Source organism: Nannobrachium achirus (assembly GCF_963921795.1).
Source record: "Nannobrachium achirus genome assembly, chromosome: 5".
NCBI classification, from domain to species: Eukaryota; Metazoa; Chordata; class Actinopteri; order Myctophiformes; family Myctophidae; genus Nannobrachium; species Nannobrachium achirus.
Window position 1 is genome coordinate 50,091,693 of NC_137814.1, and position 25,833 is coordinate 50,117,525.

At 39.2% G+C, this 25,833-nt stretch overlaps 1 protein-coding gene across 1 annotated transcript; it reads left to right on the forward strand.

The window, feature by feature from the left end:
- Nucleotides 1–225: 225 nt before the first annotated feature.
- Nucleotides 226–24,292, forward strand: LOC308285150 (high-affinity choline transporter 1-like; the record flags this gene model as incomplete). The annotated part of the gene is made up of 10 exons (XM_080725867.1): nt 226–374; nt 1,894–2,000; nt 3,932–3,990; nt 4,102–4,288; nt 16,146–16,301; nt 16,506–16,654; nt 20,459–20,602; nt 21,271–21,424; nt 21,713–21,930; nt 23,747–24,292. 10 exons carry the CDS (start codon nt 226–228, stop codon nt 24,290–24,292), a joined length of 1,869 nt encoding a protein of 622 aa, XP_080581993.1.
- Between the last annotated feature and the right edge of the window lie 1,541 nt (nt 24,293–25,833).

The following is a 25,833-nucleotide window of genomic DNA, read 5'->3' on the forward strand; positions in this document are numbered from 1 at the left end:
AACATAATAATAAGCATGATAACATAACAACAATCATAATAATTATACTAATACTACTACTACAATAATAATAATAATACCTCAAACTTATATATAGTGCCTTTCTGAATACTCAAAGTCACTTTACATGGGGGAAAAAATAAGACTTTGGTAGGCAAAACAATAAAATAAATGTGTCACTAAAAGTAGCTGGCTAAAGTGAGTCTGAAGAGGTGGGCTTTGATGATGGTTTTGAAGGATGAGAGGTTGGTGGCATCTCTGCCGGAAGAACCACTAATCATGGGACGCTGTCCGCTGACTCCCAGTGTGCTCCCTGGCCTGGAGGACGCTGTTCTAATCCAGATTGCCGCCATCAAGACCATCTGTCTGCTAAAGTAAAGAACAGAGAAGCTGGAGGTGGACAATATCATTAGGTTATTAGATTACATGGGCTCAGAAGACTCAAAGTAGGCGATATTTGAACTGTGAGAAGCAGGCATTTGACCACAACGTCACTAGTTTACAGGTAGAGTGCCTTTGGAAAGTTGAGCCAAGTTGACCCAGGAGTCATTGTCTGTTTTCCTGTCATAACCCTAACTCCAGTAACATATCTAGTGCTTCCATCGCATGTTAAATGAGCAAAGGGCCATAGGTGCAGAGGTGTTAGGCCAGTGTTACTTGAGTAGAAGAGGAGAATAAGTTCTACCAGTTCTACCTGACCAAACATGAAAAAAAAGTGTTGTTGTTCAGATAGCTTCAATAGGTGTGACATCTTGATGAGACATCTTCTATCATGATGAGAAAGTCTTGGATGGTTGCATGGTTGTGATGTAAGGTGTGCCAGAACCATAAACCTGCACGTATGTACAAGATGAGACATTAGATAATGACAAAGGGCATTATATGCAAGGTCTAACACTTCCTCATCATGACAAAAGATTTCTCATCAAGATATCACCGTAATGGAAAGAAAACACAACTATCAAAGCATACCAAAAATTGTTTTGGATTGTTAAGGTATAGAACTGGTAAAACCTGATCTCCTCCTGGTCTCAACTGTCCTCTGAAAAGCCAGCAATCTCTACAATAACCACTCACCTCTGGCTCATTTAATCAATGTGCGATGGAATTTCCATGGAAACACTCTGAGTAGAGTGTCCTCCTGGCAGGTCCTCTTGAGGTTTTCAGAAAACGTTAACCTCTTTAACTCTGGCATCCCCCGTTTTGGGCCACGTAAATAAATAAATAATTAGAAACACTTTCTCTCAACGGTGAAAATCCTTTTTCAGCAAGCTTTACTTCAGTTCTGCTTCCTTAGCTTTTGTATCAAATATCCTAAACAGATCTGTTGTGTATATATATATATATATATATATATATATATATATATATATATATATATACACACATACATATATGGGCACCAGTGTGGCTGCCGTGACAAGGGTCCATACATGGAGATCCCTGATGTCATCAAAATTAAAGTACTCCTTTAATTTTTCACCCCCAAAATGACTTGTTTTCTATTGATTACTCATGCCATGGAGACTTGAGTTCAATAATACTTTTTGGTTTTAGTCGCATTCCTAAGACAATAATTTCGTTACAATAAATTTACCCCCATTGATTCCGGATGGAGACCCGAATGAATTTGGGTCCCCATCCGGAATCAATGTGGCTAAATTCACTATAATCTTATTTTTTTCTTGAATGCGAAAAGTTTGTGGATTTTTGCCAATCAACCAAATTTGCAGTGTTATTTCAGTGCAAACACGCGCATGCACTCACGCACGCACGTACGCACGCACGCACGCACGCACGCACGCACGCACGCACACACACACACACACACACTCCCCCACCCACTTCATCAGATATCAGTAGAGAAGGGAGTGGTTTTCTTTTCTGATTCAGAAAGTCCAGGCTTTATAAAGAGGATGCAGAGACTGAGAGTAATGTGTTGAACAAATGCAACGGAGCAGATCGTCTCTCCTCTCGTTCCAGAGAAACAACTGAACACGGTGAGCTATAGGACTTCTTATGAATGATATGTAGGAGAGAAGACACCCTTTTCTAAGTAGGAGTACTTTGATTATTAGTAGCCATGCCCTGAAAGGGCTGGAGCCACTATTGTATTTGTACGTCCGCCACTTTTTGCAACCGGGCAGTCACTTTTTACAAAACTTGGCAATATGGTAGAGGGCTATGCAGCAAAAACACGAAATTCACAATCGTCGGTGGCGCTGTAGCAAGCCTTTGAATGTGAAAACTTTGTCTCATGCTGAGCAACTTTGCCACTTTGACTTTTGACCTCTGACCTTTAGATCTCCCACCATTTTGAACTATATGAAAAACAGTTTTCTATCTCCTCCTGGGATTTTTGCGCAATGTGCACAAAACCTTTTATACATGGACCAATATCTAATGGTGTATTTTTTCAAGCCAATGAATATTATTAGTGAGGTTCATTATGTATTTTTGTTGGATTTTTTGGGGGATTTGTAAAACTATACATTTTTGGAATCTTCAGAGCATGAGGAATCCAAAAATCTTTGTTGCCATTTGCACAGACTAGACACTAGTCCATAGCGTTAGTGGAGTTACGCTATGTTCCTCTACCTCCAAAATCCTTAGCAAATCCGGAAAGACCCGTCGTCTGGTCCGAAAATAACAAAAACTGTTTCGCCCCTCACCAAACCAAAGGTATCAGTTGACAGTTGAAAGCTTACTCTACTTAATGGAATGCCCATATGTGGATATATTGTGTCAGTCTAACCAGTTGCCGCCACACAAGCCACAATTGCAAATTAATTCCATCCTTGTACCTTTTAAGCCCATATATGGAGATCCCTGTCCCATGTCATCAATATTAAGCGCATATCTGGGAATGCCCATATATGGCCAAGACAGAATTCATTTGAAAATAAAGACTGCTGTGCTGACTATCATCACCTGGATCTCCATATATTAAGATCACGACAATGACCTTGGCAAACCGTGGATATCCCAGCCCCTTCTCACCCCCTCTGTGTCACCCTCCCGACGCGTTCCCAACTCGCTTTCTGCTTCACCCGTGCGACGCTTTGGAACGTTTACAGCGTCTACGGTCGGACGAGAACGGAGAGTCTTAGGACGAGAACGTAGAGTCTTAGTACGCATGCGCCGACATGTATTTACTGGAATATTTTCCAGTCACGGGGAATCAAACCCAGGTCTCATTTTTAGCTGTCATCATGCTCTAGCGACTGAGCTAAGGAGACGACTGGGAAATTCCTTTTTTTGTGCTTTTATCTTTGACAACGTGGATGATAACGTAGTCCCTTCTTTGAGCCACATTCGGACGCGGAAGCAGTCCCCTGGTCAAGATTTACTATTCTGTCCATAACGGCACGTAATTCGGTAACGCCGCTGAGTCGGCTCATGCGCCGTTCGCACCGTTCGCTGCGGCGACTCGGTCGCTACCGCTCCCTCGGCGGCAGCTCTCGGGGCTCATGGGCGTCTGAGATGGCGTGGCTCCGTCGTTTATAGTGGCGTGAACGGTATCGTCGGGTGGCTGGTAAACCCTTCATAGCGGTCTCGAATCTCACTTCGGGAACTACTTTTTTTTTCTTTCTTCTTAGACCACTGGCCATACCCAATTCGTCCAACCCTTGACACAGTAGGCAATCCCAAAGCGTCCCATCGTCCGACGCAGTACAGTACTTGACAACGCGTCGGTTGTATGACGCTTTAAAGGTGAGAATATGTTGCAGGATATCCATACATGGAGATGACTGGATCATGAACCTAGATCTCCATATATGGAGCTGGTCATTACCTCAACATCTGACCTCACAGACTCCATATATGGATATAGCTGACCTGTTCTGACATCACAGTTATGACTCGACCAGCTCAGCAGAAGGGTATACATCCCAAAGCACCCATGTGTGAGGTCACTTCTCTCCCTTAGGGCATCTTACTGGTAATTCACTTGTGCGTCAGTTGGTCACTAAGTTGCAGTTTCTGTTAGTGAACATTTTAATCAATCTTTTTTTTCAATCAATCTTAACATTACTTTAAATAGTCTGCTATTGGACACGTCTGTTTTTTTCTTTTTCTTTTTTCTTTCTTTTTTTTCAGATGGCCATCAACGTACCGGGAGTGGTTGCCATGGCAATATTCTACCTGCTGGTTCTAGGGACAGGTATCTGGGCCTCGCTCAAGTCCAGGAAGGCGGAGAAGAGAAGCGGGGACTTCAACCGCACAGAGAGCATCCTCCTGGCCAACAGAAACCTCAGTCTCCTAGTGGGGATATTCACCATGACTGGTAGGGCTGGGTGATGTGAGGCGCAGTGACTAATATCAGGATTATTTTTGTTATGACTATCTTGAATGAGAGAAAATACATGTAGTGGAAGAAATATGTGAAAAAGGTGTTCACTTCCGGCAGAAAGCATGAAAATTTGCACCTAGGGGTATTTTTGTGCGCTGAATTCAGAAATTGACGTTCCCAAGCACTTTTCTCAAATTCACTTTTCTCTCATTCACTTACCATAGGGTTAGGGTTAGGAAAAAAAGACCCCCCAAAAATCTTCTTTAAGTAGCATGTGAGGGGTCTATCTAGGGGGCTTTCATGATTCTGAATCCATTCCAAGCATTTGTTTTGCACACAAAACATTCCTTGGGGAAGAAATGGACCCCACAAACTATGGTTTAGTGATGAGTCATCACTTTTCAAAGTTTTGTTGTGTCCATTTCTCGGAAAGGAATGTTTTCCGTGCAAAACAAATGCTTGCAATGGATTCAGAATCATGAAAACCCCCTAGATAGACCCCTCTCATGCTACTTGAAGAAGATTTTTTGGGGGGTCTTTTTTCCCTAGTATGGTAAGTGAATGAGAGCCACCAGATCCCATGGGAAAAGTGCTTGGGGCCGTCAATTTTTGAATTCAGCGCACAAAAATACCCCTAGGTGCAAATTTTCACGCTTTCTGCCGGAAGTGAACACATTTGCCTTTTTTTGTTACATATTTCTCCCACTAATGTGGGGATTCAAAACAGCAACCTTTCAGTCATGTCTACTCATAACTTTAGTTTTTATTGCATAATCACTGTTATCCATAAGTCAACTTGTTTATTAATCCACTATAGCCACATTGCTTGGAGGAGGTTTCATTGTTGGAATGACAGAGTTACCCTTACCAAAAAGTAGTATACTTACGTATACTCTGAGTATACTTGTTATGAACTAAGTATACTTTGTCTAAACTAATACTTTGGTAAGTATACTTTTCTGTTTACTTAAAATGTACTATCAGGAATATACTTAACAAAAGTATACTTAGTTTATACTGACGAGTACACAGCAAAAGTTTAAGTATACTTTTCCTTCATTTCAAGTGCAGCCTATATTCTATAGTACTGTGTTCTTATACAGTATCTGGCTTGTGGGTGTATACTTGTATATTTCTCACACTGGCTGCTTGAGGTAGTTGCCCTACACTGTGCACCTGTAGTGCTTATGCTTGAGGTATACTAGATTTATACTTGAACTGCACTATTTTCATACATGAAGTATACCATTTATATACTCCAAACATACTATGCGTGAACTTAATGTACACTACTCTTTTACTTGCAGTGTACTTGAATTGCACTTTTCTTATACTTGAGGGGTACCATATTTATTTACACAAAATGTATATACTACAAACATACTATGCGTGAACTTAATGTACACTACTCTTTTATTTGCAGTGTACTTGAATTGCACTTTTCTTATACGTGAGGTATACTATGGTCATACTTCAACTGCACTACTTTTAAACTTGCACCATACCGGTTATATACTCTAAACATACTGTGCGTGAACTTAATGGACACTACTCTTTTACCTGCAGTGTACTTGAATTGCACTTTTCTTATACTTGAAGAATACCAGTTATAGACACAAACCATACTGTGCGTGAACTTAATGGACACTACTCTTTTACCTGCAGTGTACTTGAATTGCACTTTTCTTATACTTGAAGAATACCAGTTATATACTCAAACCATACTGTGCGTGAACTTAATGGACACTACTCTTTTACTTGCATTGTACTTGAATTGCACGTTTCTTATACTTGACGTATACTACGTTTATATTTGAACTGCACTATTTTCATACTTGAGGTATACCATTTAAACATACTATGCTTGAACTTAATGTACACTACTCTTGTATTTGCAGTGTACTTGAATTGCACTTTTCTTATAATTGAAGTATACTATGGTCATACTTCAACTGCACTACTTTTAAACTTTCACCATACCGGTTATATACTCTAAACATACTGTGCGTGAACTTACTGGACACTACTCTTTTACCTGCAGTGTACTTGAATTGCACTTTTCTTATACTTAAAGAATACCAGTTATATACTCAAACCATACTGTGCGTGAACTTAATGGACACTACTCTTTTACTTGCATTGTACTTGAATTGCACGTTTCTTATACTTGACGTATACTACGTTTATATTTGAACTGCACTATTTTCAGACTTGAGGTATACCATTTATATACTCCAAACATACTATGCGTGAGCTTAATGTACACTACTCTTTTATTTGCAGTGTACTTGAATTGCATTTTTCTTATACTTGACGTATACTACATTTATACTTGAATTTCACTACTTTTAAACTTGAATTGCACTTTTCTTATACGTGAGGTATACTATGGTCATACTTCAACTGCACTACCTTTAAACTTGCACCATACCAGTTATATACTCTAAACGTACTGTGTGTGAACTTAATGGACACTACTCTTTTACCTGCAGTGTACTTGAATTGCACTTTTCTTATACTTGAAGAATAGCAGTTATATACTCAAACCATACTGTGCGTGAACTTAATGGACACTACTCTTTTACTTGCATTGTACTTGAATTGCACGTTTCTTATACTTGACGTATACTAAGTTTATATTTGAACTGCACTATTTTCATACTTGAGGTATACCATTTATATACTACAAACATACTATGCGTGAACTTAATGGACACTACTCTTTTACTTGCATTGTACTTGAATTGCACGTTTCTTATACTTGACGTATACTACGTTTATATTTGAACTGCACTATTTTCAGACTTGAGGTATACCATTTATATACTCCAAACATACTATGCGTGAACTTAATGTACACTACTATTTATTTGCAGTGTACTTGAATTGCACTTTTCTTATTCTTGAAGAATATCAGTTATATACTCAAACCATACTGTGCGTGAACTTAATGGACACTACTCTTTTACTTGCATTGTACTTGAATTGCACGTTTCTTATACTTGTTGTATACTACGTTTATATTTGAACTGCACTATTTTCAGACTTGAGGTATACCATTTATATACTCTAAACATACTATGCATGAACTTAATGTACACTAGTCTTTTACTAGCAGTGTACTTGAATTGCACTTTTCTCATACTTGAGGTATACTACGTTTATACTTGAACTGTACTATTTTCTTACTTGAAGTATACCATTTAAATACTCCTAACATACTCTACGTTAACTTACTGTACAGAACTCTTTTACTTGCAGTGCACTTGAATTGCACTTTTCTTATACTTGAAGTATACCATTTATATACTCAAAACATACTGTGCGTGAACTTAATGTACACTACTCTTTTACTTGCAGGGTACTTGAATTGCACTTTTCTTATACTTGACGTATACTACGTTTATACTTGACCTGCACTATTATATGCTCCAAACATACTATGCGTGAACTTAATGTACACTACTCTTTTACTTGCAGTGTACTTGAATTGCACTTTTCTTATACTTTAGGTATACCATTTATATACACAAAACACACTATGTGTGAACTTAATGTACACTACTCTCTTACTTGCAGTGTACTTGAATTGCATGTTTTTTATAGTTGACGTATACTATGTTTATACTTGAACTGCCCTATTTTCATACTTGAAGTATAGCATTTATATACTGAAAATATACTATGTGTGAACGTAATGTACACTACTCTTTTACTTTGAATGTACTTAAATTGCACTTTTATTATACTTGAGGTATACTACGTTTATACTTTAACGTACTATGCGTGAACTTAATGGACACTAATGTACACTACTCTCTTACTTGCAGTGTACTTGAATTGCATGTTTTTTATAGTTGACGTATACTATGTTTATACTTGAACTGCCCTATTTTCATACTTGAAGTATAGCATTCATATACTAAAAATATACTATGTGTGAACGTAATGTACACTACTCTTTTACTTTGAATGTACTTAAATTGCACTTTTATTATACTTGAGGTATACTACGTTTATACTTTAACGTACTATGCGTGAACTTAATGGACACTACTCTTTTACTTGAATTGCACTTTTCTTATACATGACGTATACTACGTTTATATTTGAATTGCACTACTTTTAACCTTGAAGTATACCATTTATATACTCAAACTATACTATGCATCAACTTAATGTGCACTACTCATTTACCTCTAGTGTACTTGAATTGCACTTTTCTTATACATGAGGTATAATACGTTTATATTTGAGCGGCACTTTTTTCATACTTGAAGTATAGCATTTATATGCTCGGAACATACTATGCATGAACTTGATGGACACTACTCTTTTACTTGAATTGCACTATTCTTATACTTGACGTATACTACGTTTATATTTGAATTGCATTAATTTTAAACTTGAAGTATACCATTTATATACTCAAAACATACTATGCGTGAATGTACACTACTCTTTTACTTGCAGTGCACTTGAATTGCACTCTTCTTTTACTTGAGGTATACTATGGTCATACTTGAACTGCACTACTTTTAAACTTGAACCATACCAGTTATATACTCAAAACATACTATACGTCAACTTAATGGTCACTACTCTTTTACTTGCAGTGTACTTGAATTGCACGTTTTTTTATACTTTACGTATACTACCTTTATACTTGAACTGCACTATTTTCATACTTGAAGTATACCATTTATATACTCAAAACATACTTGAATTGCACTTTTCTTATACTTGAGGTATACTATGTTTATACTTGAACTGCACTATTTTCATTGTAGCGACGGGGTGCAACTAATTAATAAGTATTGTAATGGTTAAAGAAAGACAGAGTGTGAAATATTATAGCTTTGGAAATGGAGGACTGTATACTCTGGAGTTGAGGTTATGCCCACCACAGGGCTCCAGTCAAAGAGCAGTAATCAATGATGACACTTGATGGCGTTTTATGTGTTTTTTATAAAGGAGGTAGTTGGTGGACACAAACATACACAATGATGAATGGTATCTGAAAATATAGAAATACTACATAAGGATAAGGAGACAATAAACAATATGCAGTAGTAACCTACACAAATGTAGCATATTACTGAAATGAGCCATGCACTCATGTGCCAGCTTAGACCCAGCATGCACTCACACACAGGTTAGATTAGGGCCTGTTAGCTTAGCCACTGAAGTTTAGCTAGCAAACACAATTACAAAAACAAACTTTTTAAACCACACACAGATCAATTCTGATACAATGACCTGTTACCACATGAACCATTATTGTTCTGCAGGACAGAAAACAACTCACTTTGTCAAGAACGCATTCTTATGTGCATATGTTTGTTTGTGGCTGCACTCATGCATGTAAACAGTTGGGGTCCTCTGTTCTAGTGGTGCCCAAACAACTGCCTCAACTAAAGTGTCACCTGGGTCCTGATCAGAGGGTACCTGAGGCATGCCTGCTCTAAATGGGGACAATAAAGGTGGTGATGGGGTTTGGTGTTGCTGAACTGTCTGTAGATTTCACTCTGAATGTGTAGACTTGCCGGTCCCATTATACACCTACAAATGAACAGATAAAGCACATTAGTTATGGGAGTCAACAGTAGTAATATACTTTGAATTGACAAGTAGAATGCCAAGATGTGTGATGATAATACCTTTGTCTGATGTTCTCCTCCTCCCAGGGTGGTGTTCGGGCAAAAGAGTTCCCTCCGGGAACACACACCCTATTTATAGTCCTGGGAGGGTGAAACCAAGTGGGAAGTGGATAGAGGGGAGATTGAGAATGATTCTAATGCATTTAATAATACAAAAGTACTTAAAATACTAGCACATGGATATGCTCCTTTAATTCATATCTCCAATTACCACTATGCCCACTAAATGTGTACACCCACCATACATTATTAAATGCATTAGAATCATTTTCAATCTCCCCTCTATCCACCCCCCACTTGGCTTCACCCTCCCAGGACTATAAATAGTGTGCGTGTTACCGGAGGGAACTCTTTTGCCCGAACACCACCCTGGGAGGAGGAGACAGACAAAGGTAAGGGTTTTACAAATAACAGCTTTACATTATCTTCACAAATCTTGAGTATTCTACTTGTCAATTCAAAGTATATTACTACTGTATATTACTAATGTGCTTTATCTGTTCATTTGTAGGTGTATAATGGGACCGGCAAGACTACACATTCAGAGTGAAATCTACAGACAGTTCAGCAACACCAAACATTCCCCCAACTGTTTACATGCATGAGTGCAGCCACACACAAACATATGCACATAAGAATGCGTTCTTGACAAAGTGAGTTCTGTCCTGCAGAGCAATAATGGTTCATGTGGTAACAGTTCATTGTGTCAGAATTGATCTGTGTGTGGTTTAAACAGTTTGTTTTAGTAATTGTGTTTGCTAGCTAAACTTCAGTGGCTAAGCTAACAGGCCATAGTCTAGCCTGTGTGTGAGTGCATGCTGGGTCTAAGCTGGCACATGAGTGCATGGCATTTCAGTAATATGCTATGTTTGTGTAGGTTACTACTGCATATCGTTTATTGTCTCCTTATCCTTATGTATTATTTCTATATTTTCAGATACCATTCATCATTGTGTATGTTTGTGTCCGCCAACTACCTCCTTTATAAAAACCACATAAAACACCAAGTGTCATCATTGATTACTGCTCTTTGACTGGAGCCCTGTGGTGCGCATAACCTCAACTCCAGAATATACAGTCCTCCATTTCCAAAGCTATAATATTTCACACTCTGTCTTTCTTTAACCATTAAAATACCTATGCAGAACTGTGTTCGAATATTAATTAGTTGCACCCCGTCGCTACAATGAAAATAGTGCAGTTCAAGTATAAACATAATATACCTCAAGTAAAAGAAGAGTGCAATTCAAGCGCACTGCAGGTAAAAGAGTAGTGTACATTAAGTTCACGCACAGTTTGTTTTGAGTATATAAATGGTATGATTCAAGTTTAAAAGTAGTGCAGTTCAAGTATGACCATAGTATACTTCAAGTATAAGAAAAGAGCAATTAAAGTGCACTGCAGGTAAAAGAGTAGTGAACATTAAGTTCATGCACAGTATGTGTTGAGTATATAAATGGTATACCTCGAGTATGGAAATAGTGCAGTTCAAATATAAACACAGTTTACGTCAAGTATAAGACAAGTGCACAGCAAGTAAAAGAGTAGTGTACATTAAGTTCACGCATAGTATGTTTTGAGTATATAAATGGTATACCTCGAGTATGAAAATAGTGCAGTTCAAATATAAACGTAGTATACGTCAAATATAAAACAAGTGCAGTTCAAGTAAAAGAGTAGTTTTAATTAAGTACACGCATAGTATGTGTTGAGTATATAAATGGTATACTTCAAGTTTTAAAGTAGTGCAGTTCAAGTATGACCATAGTATACCTCAAGTAAAAGAAGAGTGCAATTCAAGTGCACTGCAGGTAAAAGAGTAGTGTACATTAAGTTCACGCACAGTATGTTTTGAGTATATAAATGGTACGATTCAAGTTAAAAGTAGTGCAGTTCAAGTATGACCATAGTATACCTCAAGTATAAGAAAAGAGCAGTTAAAGTGCACTGCAGGTAAAAGAGTAGTGAACATTAAGTTCACGCACAGTATGTGTTGAGTATATAAATGGTATACCTCGAGTATGGAAATAGTGCAGTTCAAATATAAACGTAGTATACGTCAAATATAAAACAAGTGCAGTTCAAGTAAAAGAGTAGTGTCAGTTAAGTACACGCATAGTATGTGTTAAGTATATAAATGGTATACTTCAAGTTTTAAAGTAGTGCAGTTCAAGTATGACCATAGTATACCTCAAGTAAAAGAAGAGTGCAATTCAAGTGCACTGCAGGTAAAAGAGTAGTGTACATTAAGTTCACGCACAGTATGTTTTGAGTATATAAATGGTATGATTCAAGTTTAAAAGTAGTGCAGTTCAAGTATGACCATAGTATACCTCAAGTATAAGAAAAGAGCAATTAAAGTGCACTGCAGGTAAAAGAGTAGTGAACATTAAGTTCACGCACAGTATGTGTTGAGTATATAAATGGTATACTTCGAGTATAGAAATAGTGCAGTTCAAATATACACATAGTATATGTCAAGTATAAGCTAAGTGCAATTCAAGTACAATGCAAGTAAAAGAGTAGTGTCCATTAAGTTCACGCCTAGTATGTTTTGAGTATATAACTGGAATACTTCAAGTATAAGAAACGTTCAATTCAAGTACACTGCAGGTAAAATAGTAGTGTACATTAAGTTCACGCATAGTATGTTTTGAGTATATAAATGGTATACTTCAAGTTTAAAAGTAGTGCAGTTCAAGTATGACCATAGTATACCTCAAGTATAAGAATAGTGCAATTCAAGTAAAAGAGTGGTGTCCATGAAGTTCACGCATAGTATGTTTTAAGTATATAACTGGTATGGTTCAAGTTCAAAAGTAGTGCAGTTCAAGTATGACCATAGTATACCTCAAGTAAAAGAAGAGTGCAATTCAAGTGCACTGCAAGTAAAAGAGTAGTGTACATTAAAATCACGCATAGTATGTTTTGAGTATATAAATGGCATACCTCGAGTATGAAAATAGTGCAGTTCAAATGTAAACGTAGTTTACGTCAAGTATAAGACAAGTGCACTGCAAGTAAAAGAGTAGTGTAAGTTAAGTTCACGCATAGTATGTTTTGACTATATAACTGGTATGGTTCAAGTTTAAAAGTAGTGCAGTTCAAGTATGACCATAGTATACCTCAAGTAAATGAAAAGTGCAATTCAAGTGAACTGCAAGTAACAGAGTAGTGTACACTAAGTTCACGCATAGTATGTTTTGAGTATATAAATGGTGTACTTCAAGTTTAAAAGTAGTGCAGTTCAATTATGACCATAGTATACCTCAAGTAAAAGAAAAGTGCCATTCAAGTATGACCAAAGTCTTCCTCAAGTAAATGAAAAGTGCAATTCAAGTGCACTGCAATTAAAAGAGTAGTGTACATCAAGTATGTTTTGAGTATATAAATGGTATACTTCAAGTTTAAAATGAATGCAATTCAAATATAAACGTAGTATACGTCAAGTATAAGAATAGTGCAATTCAAGTAAAAGAGTAGTGTCCATTAAGTCCACGCATAGTATGTTTTGAGTATATAACCGTTATACTTCAAGTATGAAATAGTACTGTTCAAATGTAAACGTAGTACAATTCAAGTACACTGCAGGTAAAAGAGTAGTGTACATTAAGTTCATGCATAGTATGTTCCGACTATATAAATGATATACTTCAAGTATGAAAAAAGTGCTGTTCAAATATAAACGTAGTATACCTTATGTATAAGAAAAGTGCAATTCAAGTACACTAGAGGTAAAAGAGTAGTGCACATTAAGTTCATGCATAGTATAGTTTGAGTATATAAATGGTATACTTCAAGGTTACAAGTAGTGCAGTTCATATGACCTTAGTATACCTCAAGTATAAGAAACGTTCAATTCAAGTACACTGCAGGTAAAATAGTAGTGTACATTAAGTTCACGCATAGTATGTTTTACGTATATAAATGGTATACTTCAAGTTTAAAAGTAGTGCAGTTCAAGTATGACCATAGTATACCTCAAGTATAAGAATAGTGCAATTCAAGTAAAAGAGTGGTGTCCATGAAGTTCACGCATAGTATGTTTTAAGTATATAACTGGTATGGTTCAAGTTCAAAAGTAGTGCAGTTCAAGTATGACCATAGTATACCTCAAGTAAAAGAAGAGTGCAATTCAAGTGCACTGCAAGTAAAAGAGTAGTGTACATTAAAATCACGCATAGTATGTTTTGAGTATATAAATGGCATACCTCGAGTATGAAAATAGTGCAGTTCAAATGTAAACGTAGTTTACGTCAAGTATAAGACAAGTGCACTGCAAGTAAAAGAGTAGTGTAAGTTAAGTTCACGCATAGTATGTTTTGACTATATAACTGGTATGGTTCAAGTTTAAAAGTAGTGCAGTTCAAGTATGACCATAGTATACCTCAAGTAAATGAAAAGTGCAATTCAAGTGAACTGCAAGTAACAGAGTAGTGTACACTAAGTTCACGCATAGTATGTTTTGAGTATATAAATGGTGTACTTCAAGTTTAAAAGTAGTGCAGTTCAATTATGACCATAGTATACCTCAAGTAAAAGAAAAGTGCCATTCAAGTATGACCAAAGTCTTCCTCAAGTAAATGAAAAGTGCAATTCAAGTGCACTGCAATTAAAAGAGTAGTGTACATCAAGTATGTTTTGAGTATATAAATGGTATACTTCAAGTTTAAAATGAATGCAATTCAAATATAAACGTAGTATACGTCAAGTATAAGAATAGTGCAATTCAAGTAAAAGAGTAGTGTCCATTAAGTCCACGCATAGTATGTTTTGAGTATATAACCGTTATACTTCAAGTATGAAATAGTACTGTTCAAATGTAAACGTAGTACAATTCAAGTACACTGCAGGTAAAAGAGTAGTGTACATTAAGTTCATGCATAGTATGTTCCGACTATATAAATGATATACTTCAAGTATGAAAAAAGTGCTGTTCAAATATAAACGTAGTATACCTTATGTATAAGAAAAGTGCAATTCAAGTACACTAGAGGTAAAAGAGTAGTGCACATTAAGTTCATGCATAGTATAGTTTGAGTATATAAATGGTATACTTCAAGGTTACAAGTAGTGCAGTTCATATGACCTTAGTATACCTCAAGTACAATAAAAGTGCTATTCAAGTACACTGCAGGTAAAAGAGTAGTGTACATTAAGTTCACGCATAGTATGTTTTACGTATATAAATGGTATACTTCAAATTTAAATGTAGTGCAGTTCAGGTATGACCATAGTATACCTCTTGTATAAGAGAAGTGCAATTCAAGTAAATAAGTAGTGTACTTAAGTATACATCTGAGTATATGAATGGTTTATTTTAAGTAAGGGAATAGCACAATTCTAGTGTATGAATACAATAATTTAAGTATACTCATATATACTTCATGTATACTTTAAGTAAACTTAGAGTATACTCAAAAGTGGGCCAATTCAGATTACTTTTAGTACGGTAGGTATACTGTAAGTATACTAACTAGTACACTAACTAGTACATTTGTTAGTATACTACTTGTACATAAATATCAGTATACTTGTACTTAAAGTATACTTAAGAAATATACTCAAAGTTGACTTAAGTATACTTAGAAAAGTAAACTTGAAGTTTACTACTTTTTGGTAAGGGTAGTTTATACCCCAAACCTGGGCCTGGTCTGGGCTATCGTCATCCCTGTTGGCTATTCAACGTCCTTCATAATCGGTAAGACTACATCATATAATGGTAGCGCTTGCCAATTTTGACCGATTATCAGTTATTTATTCCATTTTTCATGTAACAAAATATGACCATTCCTGCAGAGGTCCTATAACGACCAGAGTCAAGGTCAAGGTAAACTTTAGTTACACACAAAACATCATTGACAAAAAAGACATTCATAACAGAGGGGATACACAACATTACACATGTGCACATCTAATCTCTCACAGTCAATCAATGCTGTTTCAGATTATCGTTCAACATTTTAGTTGATGCCGGTACAAATGTTTTTCCTTTTATTTACTGATATAATTCCACTTTGGTTCCCTGTACCTTCTACCAGAGGGCAGAAGTACAAACTATTTGTGTAAAACTTGTGTAACATACTGAATATTCTTTTCATAGTGTAGCCTGTTCATAAATAGACTGTGGAGAGAGGAGTGTCTGAGAGAGTTTGCTACATCTATCTATCTCTATTATGTTCTGTTTTTAGGTGGCCTGTTCTTTGCCCAGCCAATGAGGGAAAGAAAATATGTGACCATGATGGACCCATTTCAGATCAAGTATGGAAAAGTATTGAGTGTGTTTCTGTCCCTGGCCTCGGTGGTAGCCGAGGTCCTCTGGGTGACTGGGACTCTGATTGGCTTAGGTACAGCGTGCACGCAAACACAAACAAATGTAGGCCTATGTTCTTGTGTTGTAATGCATACAGTAAGAAGACCTTAATCGTCATAAGACAATATGGATGCTGTATTTCAATTGGATGCTGTATTTTTCAGTTACCTACAATAGGGGTGGGTGTTTGTGTGTGCGTGCTTGTGTCTGTCCGTCCGTCTGTGTACATGTGTGATAGGTGCAACCATGAGCGTGATCCTGGATGTGCCGTACACTATGAGTATCTGGATCTCCGCTGCAGTGGCCATTCTCTACACCCTACTCGGAGGTCTATACTCTGTGGCCTACACTGATGTCATCCAGCTCACTCTCATCTTCATCAGCCTGGTAGGCACACCACACTATTTGCAAATGTTGTGCAGTACTGACGTCACCAGTAAAAGTGAAACATTTGCCCACTATACCAAGAAAGACATCAGAGACACATACTTCCCACCGATTACACACACCCAACGTGAGTTGGAAAACATGACCAACGACAAAAGGGAGAAATAAAACAACAATGTATAACAACACAATGTGACGTAGCTCTGTTTACTCATTGCGGTACCCCCTCCAACTGTAGGCTACCGGTATATGTTCCCCATTTTCAACAGTTTTTATTATATTTTGGCACTTGCTTTGGCAATGTAAACGTAAGTTTCCTCATTACAATAAAGCTCCTTTGAATTGAAATTGAATGGACTGGACAAGGTTTTTAAACACACTCAGCAGTTTTGTTTGTACATGTCTCTGAGGGCAGTATGTGTAAATTATACAATTCTGTTGGCTGTTCTTCATCTGGTTGAGCAGCACCAATGATCATAATCTCTCCACAAGACACAGAACCACAGTTCAGCCAAATACAGGTGTTCTTATAAACCCCATAGTGGCCCTTGTGTTGTCTGGAGTTTAATTGTCTTGCCCCCTTGTGGACCGGAGGTCCTGAGACATGCTATCTATGCTATTTTTATCTGTAGCAGGATCCAATTATATATATTTTTGAAGCGGTGAAAGCCGCTTCCAAGGAGTGGCTTGTGTCCCGTTCATGTCCATATACCGGTATGGTCATTTCAGTCCAGAATGAACAGGTTTTATCTGTCCCGTACATGTGTGTCCCGTGTGTGTCCCAGGTGTGTCCCGTTCATGTCCATATATGGTCATTTCAGTCCAGAATGAACAGGTTTTATCTGTCCTGTAAGTCCAGAATATGTGTGTAATGTCCGTCCCGGTCTGATCGATGATTGGATGATTAAAAATGTCCAATGAGACCATACTTTGAGGATTGGTCAAGCTTCACATGACAATTCGGCCCTCCAGATAAAATCATTCATTCATTCAGAATTGGAAGAATGTATAGATCATAGAGTTCATAGCTCTAGAACACATAGAATAAAAGTTCACCGCTTCACTTCGAACCGAGGTTTGATTTTTTTCCTTCCCATTACTAAGCCAATCATTTGAGGAGACTCTTTTTGTTCATTCCCAGATATGGGCTTAAAAGGATCCCTGGCTAATACGACAAATATGCCTTAATACATTATAATTAACGTAAAATTAAAAACACCTTTAATATTGTATTTCTTCTAGAAATAGCTAATCTTTCACTTAATAGGGGAAATTCCTGTCACAAGTTGATGATGTCATTTGGTTTTAAGAAACACAGGATAAGATGTTAATTTCCTTTGTGCAGGCACATGCGTGAGAGTGTGTGTGTGTGTGTGTGTGTGTGTGTGTGTGTGTGTGTGTGTGTGTGTGTGTGTGTGTGTGTGTGTGTGTGTGTGTCATCTTGGTGGTGAATGATGGATGCAAGGGGGGGAAGGGGGGGCTGGGGTTAGGTTTTAATCTAGGACGCATCATCAGTAGTGTTCCTCCAGGTCTTTGGGTGTTTCGGCCATTATGCACTATACACCCTCGCCGTAGGCAGCCAGCTCAGGTTGATCAGTCCCCGAACCTGCGTCATTTCCAATTAGTCATGAGAGTATCGTTCATCTTATGGATGGCAGACTTCTCATGGGACTGTGCAAGGCAGGGGCGTCCTTTTCCCTGAGTCAAGCCTATAGGCTGACCGCATACTTCCTGGCTCCAGTTTAGGCATTTAGCAGAAGCTCAATGCCCAAACTGGAAGCTCCCAATCCAAAGCGACCCACAACAAGCAATGCAATATATACATCAAACTCAATAAGCAAGGCAATACAACATTCAATTTGATTTGTCATGAGTGTAGCGTTTATCTTATGGATAGCTGGCACTTCTCCTGGGACTCAATCAACATCAATACATCAACTGCATAGAGATAACAATAGGCATTTAGCATAAGCAATACAACAATCAATGTGATTGGATTATGCAATAGCTAGGCACTATATACAAGCCAACCATGGCTCCCCAGCCTCCCTCAAGTTCTGGGGCATTGAGAAAATTGAAGCCCCACAACGAGGAGGTGATGTAATAAAAAAACTTTTATGCAGAGAAGCAATGTGGATCAATAGCCTTGACACTTTAGAGCCCAATGGCCTAAACGAAGAACTGAACTTATCCTGCTTCTTATAGACGGTCCCTGAGGCTCTCTCCCCTATACTCTGTTTGTGCTCTGTATGCATTTATATATTTTGTAAATGTTTTTATTGGCTTAACACTGTTGGCCCCTATTGTTGACTGTACATGCATTATTTTTACTCTATGTATTTGTTTATTTAATCAGTATTGCCTGAGACTGACATGCAGCACCTGATACCTGAGAACCAACAGCCATTGGTTGATTGAGAGAGCCACCCTCTCCTGTCTCTTTAAATGCTCCTCTTTGTTTGCTGCACCTCATGACTCTGACGAAGATGCATTAGCATCGAAACGTTAGTCAATTGTTTTTACTGGCACCTGAATAAAAAGGCTAGAACCGTCTGAGCTGCTCCAGTGTCTCTCTCTCTACTGCAATCAATGTGATTAATCATGAGAGTAGCGTTTATTTTATGGATAGCTGGCACTTCTCAAGGTACTCAATCAACATCAATACATGAAATGCATAGGGATATCAATCCAGAACAAAGAAACGCATGTGTGATCGATCCCTATGGAATTTATGGCATGCATGTGAAAATAAAAACAAAGGTAATACTTCCTATGGTTAATATGAGCATCAAATCAATATTTCAAATGTGTTTGTGTGTTTTTATTTTCACATGCATGCCATAAATTCCATAGGGATATATAACACATGAAATTTATGACATCATCAACTTGCAACGGGCATTTCCCCTATTACGTGAAAGATTAGCTATTTCTAGGAAGAAATCAAATATTTAAGGTGTTTTTAATTTTACATTATAGTTATAGAGGACAATTATAATGTATTAAGGCATATTTGTCTATTAGCCAGGGATCCTTTTGAAATTGATGGGCATAAAAGGGATTCTATTAGTGTGGCTGGCCTAACAGTGCGTAATCTGGGAATCAGATGTAGAGGTCAGCTCCATATATGGAGATCTATGTGATGATCGAGTCGTCTCCATGTATGGATATCCAGGGTTTGATGAGGTCAGTGTTGTGATCTTCATATGTGTATATCCAAGTGATGATAGTCAGATGTCTTGATTTGCAAATGAATTCTGTGTTGGCCATATGGAGCGTCCATATAATTATGTGCATTGCCAAATATGGGCTTAATATTGATGACATCAGGAATCTCCATATACTGTATGGTTGCCAAAACAGACTTTATTGGTCATTCAGTCAACAATGTGATGTCACAACAGGTCGGCTATAGACATTGAGGTGTTACGGATGGACAGACGGACATATACAGACAGGATCTACCGGGTTTCATAGTAAACTGCTACCTACGCTCGCAATGATATGAATATAGTTACATTTACTGACTACATTTATAATTTAGGCATTTAGCAGACACGCTTAATCCAGAGCAATTTACAGTAAGCAAGCACAACACAAGGTAATACATCAAATGCATAGAAATAGTAATTTAGGATCATAGATAATCCATGAACCTGTCATCAGTCTAAAAGTAGAATATCCTACAGATAATTTGTACATCTGTACAATATAGCAGCTAATAATGTTATTCGTCAATCCTCATTATGAAGCACAAACATCAGCACATACTGTAGTGTTGTAAAACGTACCATGTTTCCACAGGGGCTGTGTGCCCCCTTTGCTCTGATGAATCCCTCCTCTTCTGACATCACAAAGACATCCTTCAACCACACCGTTCGTGCCCCCTGGGTCGGCACAGTGGAGGCAGACAGAGCAGGGAGGTGGATCGACAACCTTCTACTTTTTGTAGGCTCACAGTTTTACCTTTCTTTTTATATACAGTACGGTCTAACCTTATCACCAGACTCACAAGAGAAATACTCATCAAGCAATGAGACCCAGGATTGTATGAGGTTACTGGTCTGAATAATACAGTTCATTTGGGATAAATCTGGATAAGGAAAGTGAATGAAGTAAGCCCCTTGCTTCCCTTATCAACTACTGTTGAGCAATGCACTTAACAACCAAATTTGACCAGAGATTTGTCCAGAGCTACTCATTGGCAGTAGAACAGTAGTGGATATGGCTTGTATAGAGGGTACTGTATATGCATCATATGCCACTCAAAGGCAAATCAGAGTGGCAACTGAGTGGCAAAACATAAAGCAGCATGAAGCATTAGAGTTTGGATGTGCACTCCTCACTCCTACTGACTCCTAGTAACTCTGTTAGTTTCCACTCAGTAGGCATTCCGCATAACATTCGGGTACGATGATGTCACACGCATATACCTGTACCCTCTATTGGCCTGTCACATTTAATTCCTTCAAAGATTACCATTTTCCAGAATATCTTACACTCTAAGATATTGTGGCCCTTCAATCATTTGAAACATTGACATTGTGGTGTCAATATGAGCAAATATTTTGCCGTCACCACCTGTTCTACTTACTGTGGTTTCCTCCTTTTCCAAGGCTTTTGGGACCCTGGGTTTTCAAAACTTCCACCAAAGGACTCTGTCTGCCTCTTCCAAGGCAAACGCCAGGATCATGTGTCTTGTCGCAGCCGGTATTATTCTCATATCTGCGATCCCTCCTATACTGATGGGGGCGGTGGCTGCATCAACAGGTATCTAAGGCTTGTTGAGAAATAGATGCAAACAGATAGGCAGGAAGGTTTAAAATATATACAATAGTTGAGTTGGAGTCAAGTGTTGTCAGATGAGGTTGCACTGTATTCTGTTCTGTGCTCTTGTTAATACACCCAGGGTAATAAATTAATTAGACTTAATTACTCTGTTTTTTTGCAGAATCACATTGTTGTTCATAAGCCATTAAACATGTTAATACACATCCGATTAAGACCTTTCTTAAAGTCAGGTGTAACTCTCTGAACCTCTCCCTGTGTGTTCGTCAGACTGGAACCTGACCTCATATGGTTCTCCATCCCCGTTTGAGCGTGGGCAGGCAGGTCTGGTCATGCCTGTCATCCTTCTGCATCTCACCCCACCCTTCATCTCCTTCATTGGAATCGGAGCGGTGGCTGCTGCAGTGATGTCCTCCGTGGACTCCCTCATGCTGTCGGCAGCCTCCATCTTCACCTCCAATATCTACAAGGCCATCCTGAGGCCCCAGGTGAGAAGAGCCAGATGCACATCTGCTCCTTCTGTTCCTATGACACCCTGCCGGAGAAATCATGATATTTCTATGTTTCATTAGTTCGACTAAAGGTCAGGGTTAGGTTTAGGCATAGTTTTACTGAGGTTAGGGTTAGGGTTTGGGTTAGGATTAGGCAAAGTGGTTAACATTCACCAGGTTAACATTCACCCACATCGAACAAATGGAACGTCGAACAATTGGAACGTCGAACAAATGTTATGTCGCAATATCGACACGCTCCCCACCCTGCCCTGGCCAGCTCTCAGTGTGGCGTAGACCTAGACCTAAACTTAGACCAATATAAGACCAAGACCTAGACTAGAGTCAACTGGCCCTCCTGCATGGCTCCTCCTGGCTCCCATGCTGTGAAATGACTCCAGACCCCCAGGACTACACTCACTCCCTATATCTTCTACCACTGTCTGAATACTCTTAAGACTCTGCCTGAATATCTTCTACCACTGTCTGAATACTCTTAAGACTCTGCCTGAATATCTTCAACCACTGTCTGAATACTCTTAAGACTCTGCCTGAATATCTTCTACCACTGTCTGAATACTCTTAAGACTCTGCTTGAATACACTAGCATTCCCTGGCTTGTTGCTTGGTGCCTATTTAGGTAGATGCTATGTAGATATGTCCTATCTATCTATTAAACGAGCAAACTCACGCTCTAACGCTCCAACGCTCTAACGCTCTAACGCTCACGCTTATCCACGTTTATCTATTCACTCGATTCAGCAACTGATCCCAAAGTTCACATGGTATTGGCCATTAGCATTATACCAACGGTGACGGAGCCCGAATGTCATTTCTCCCAAATGAAAGCTGTTTATTAGCCTTTTTCTTTCACTTCTGTTCAACTCTACAGCCTGTTGTCAGGGATACGGTCCGTTCCTCCAGGCCATGGGATCTGTAGCCCCACACACACACACACACACACACACACACCCACACACACACACACACACACACACACACACACACACACACACACACACACACACACACACACAAACACACACACACACACACACACACCCCTCTCTCTCACAGTTAGAAATGTGCATGCTCTCTCTCTCTCTCTCTCTCTCTCTCTCTCTCTCTCTCTCTCTCTCTCTCTCTCTCTCTCTCTCTCTCACACACACGCTTTCACCAGGTGCGTTTTTTGATGTGTCTCATCTTCCAACGGGTATGAAAAAAACTATGTGGAGCAAGTGCATACATCCCCATACTTCTATTCACCTACATTTGCTGTTAAATTATTTGTATCCATCATAAATATACACTCCTCCATGGGCTGCTCCTTACATTATGATGCTCCCACATATTCTCACGCACGCACCAGTTACAGTAACTTTCCCCACTACCCACACTCTGCACATATTTTGGAGCACATATCTTCGAACGGGTAAGGTCTAGTATTATTAACTCCTAAGTCCTAAACAGACTGAATTTCTTTCTTCCACATTTCTTCCTCTACCAAGGTGCCTCATCTTTGTACATGTGACAGAAGTTCTGACTTCAACTTCTCTGATATGTCCTGTGAATCTCATGATTATTATATGTTGTCTGAGAGAATAAGCTCTCAGGATACAAAGTGTTTATTTGTCTTAGGCTATTTATTTGTTTCCACATATAAATATAGGATTAACATTACAAAAATCATCTCTAATCTGTATTTATGTTGTGACACTCTCTCTAGACTTTTATTCCTGACCATTACAGGTAGGTATATTTTTGACACCTCAAGGATATCTCCAGTTTGATTAGACCCACTTCTCACCCGTAGGCATCACAGAGGGAGTTCCAGTGGGTGGTCCGGGTCTCTGTGGTGGTGGTGGGTGTGGCCGGCACTTCCCTCACAGTGCTGGACAACAGCATCATGGTGTTCTGGTTCCTGGGCTCAGAGGTGGGCTACATCATTGTGCTCCCTCAACTGGTTGCTGTCCTTTTCTTCAGCGTCTCCAATGGTTACGGGGCTATCATGGGCTGCCTGGTCGGGTTGCTGCTGAGAGTGCTGTGTGGAGAACCCCTGCTGTGGCTTCCCACCGTGCTCTGCCTCCCAGCGTGCATCGTAGAGGACGGTGTTCATGTCCAGGTTGCCCCCATCAAGACCATCTGCATGTTCTCTGCCCTGGCCAGCATCTTGTTGTTCTCATACCTGTCTTCACTGCTCTTCAACAAAGACGCAATTCCTGAGAAGTGGGACGTGTTCAAAGTGAAAGCCTCGCGGCCGCCACAGACACGTGCACCCTCCGGTGATGGCACCAAAGCAGAAGAAGAAGAGACCTTGGCTTGCAAATCCAAAATGAGAAATGCCCTGATGCTCCATTGACATGAAGGACATGAACTATTGAACACCAGAGTTGCTGCCCTCCACCACAGAGTCTGGGGGGCGTATTTGGAAATGACACCCGGGCTCCAGGCGGAGCCGCTCGATTGTCCACGACACTGCAAGCGGCGCGCAGGCCAGCGGACCTTGGTCCTGCTCTTCGCCCCCGAGCGCCGCAGGCGCGAGTGGCCGCGAAGAGCGGGCCAGGGCCGCGCGGCCGGCGGAGCGCCGCGCGAGTTACGAAGCCGTGGTGAATGCAATCGTTATATTTATGCCCAGGCCGTAAGGCCTGGGCAAGCCCACGATAAACGCCCTGTCCAAGCGACTACAATGGAGCGCTCCCTAGCTCCGCTTCAGCCAATCAAAAGCTTCAGTGGGCGGGGTTTCCCTGGAGCCCGGGTGTCATTTCCAATCACGCGTCTGGGGGATCGAATCCACAGTGGTGCATCCGGATTTGTTGAGTGCATACTCAACTGGTCCGTGTTCAGGGGAGAGTGAAGCCGGGCAGAGAGGGTGATCATTTTCACTGTACTTAATATACGGGCTGGGGCGGCACCTGTTGGCAGTGTGGGGCCCAGATTGCAGCCCAAACTCTAGATGTAAGGGCTGCATTGCAGCCCAAATCTCTTGTGGTTTAAATTAGCCAATGAAATTGTGTAAATTATGATATATTCTTTATTGTGTTTAATATACCTTTTGGCTTACAGCTTGTTAAGTACACAAATGTACCTTAAGTTGCCATACATGTATCCCTGTTGAATTACAAGATTAAATAATATAACTTTTATCAGGTATTTGTTTCTTTTTTGCTAATGCAGTGGTGTTTCCATTCACTGTTTTCCATATACTGTATCAGCTACATTGAACTCAGATTTGAAAACTAAACGGAAGTGACATCTAGTGGTCGATTCCTACACTCAAAATGCATTTACTTATGGGTTCTTTTAAGTCAAAGTGCCACTTAATTAGCTTCCAAAGTTTGCAGGATTGGTCTGTTTTGAACAAAATGCCTCAAATCATGAAATCAGGGTGTGATTTTTTGCATGAAACTTTGCACGCACATTCCCACTAGGTTGAGGAACATATGTTTTGAACAAAATGCCTCAAATCATGAATGCAGACTCAGATTGCCGTGGAAGGGGTTTGAAAAACACATGCCAAACTTTTCACATTAGACAATAATAGCGCCACCAGGAGGCCACGATAACCTACCTGATCTGGCGGAGACCTGTGCACTGCTTCTAGTTTACAAACAAAAAAAACGAACAAAAAACACTAAATACCGGTACCTAGTTTATAAATAGGCTACATTTTGGGATTTCAATAATAGGGTCATATCTAGTGCTTCCATCGCATGTTACATGAGCAAAGGGTCATAGGTGCAGAGGTGAGTTGGTGCGAGTCATATGGTTATCATAGAGATTATAACAGAGGACAGTGTTACTTGAGGACAGGAGGAGAATAAGTTTGATTGATTGATTGATTGATTGAAGACTTTATTAGAAGAAGTTTGCATAGGAAAAAGTACAGTTTCATGACAGTAC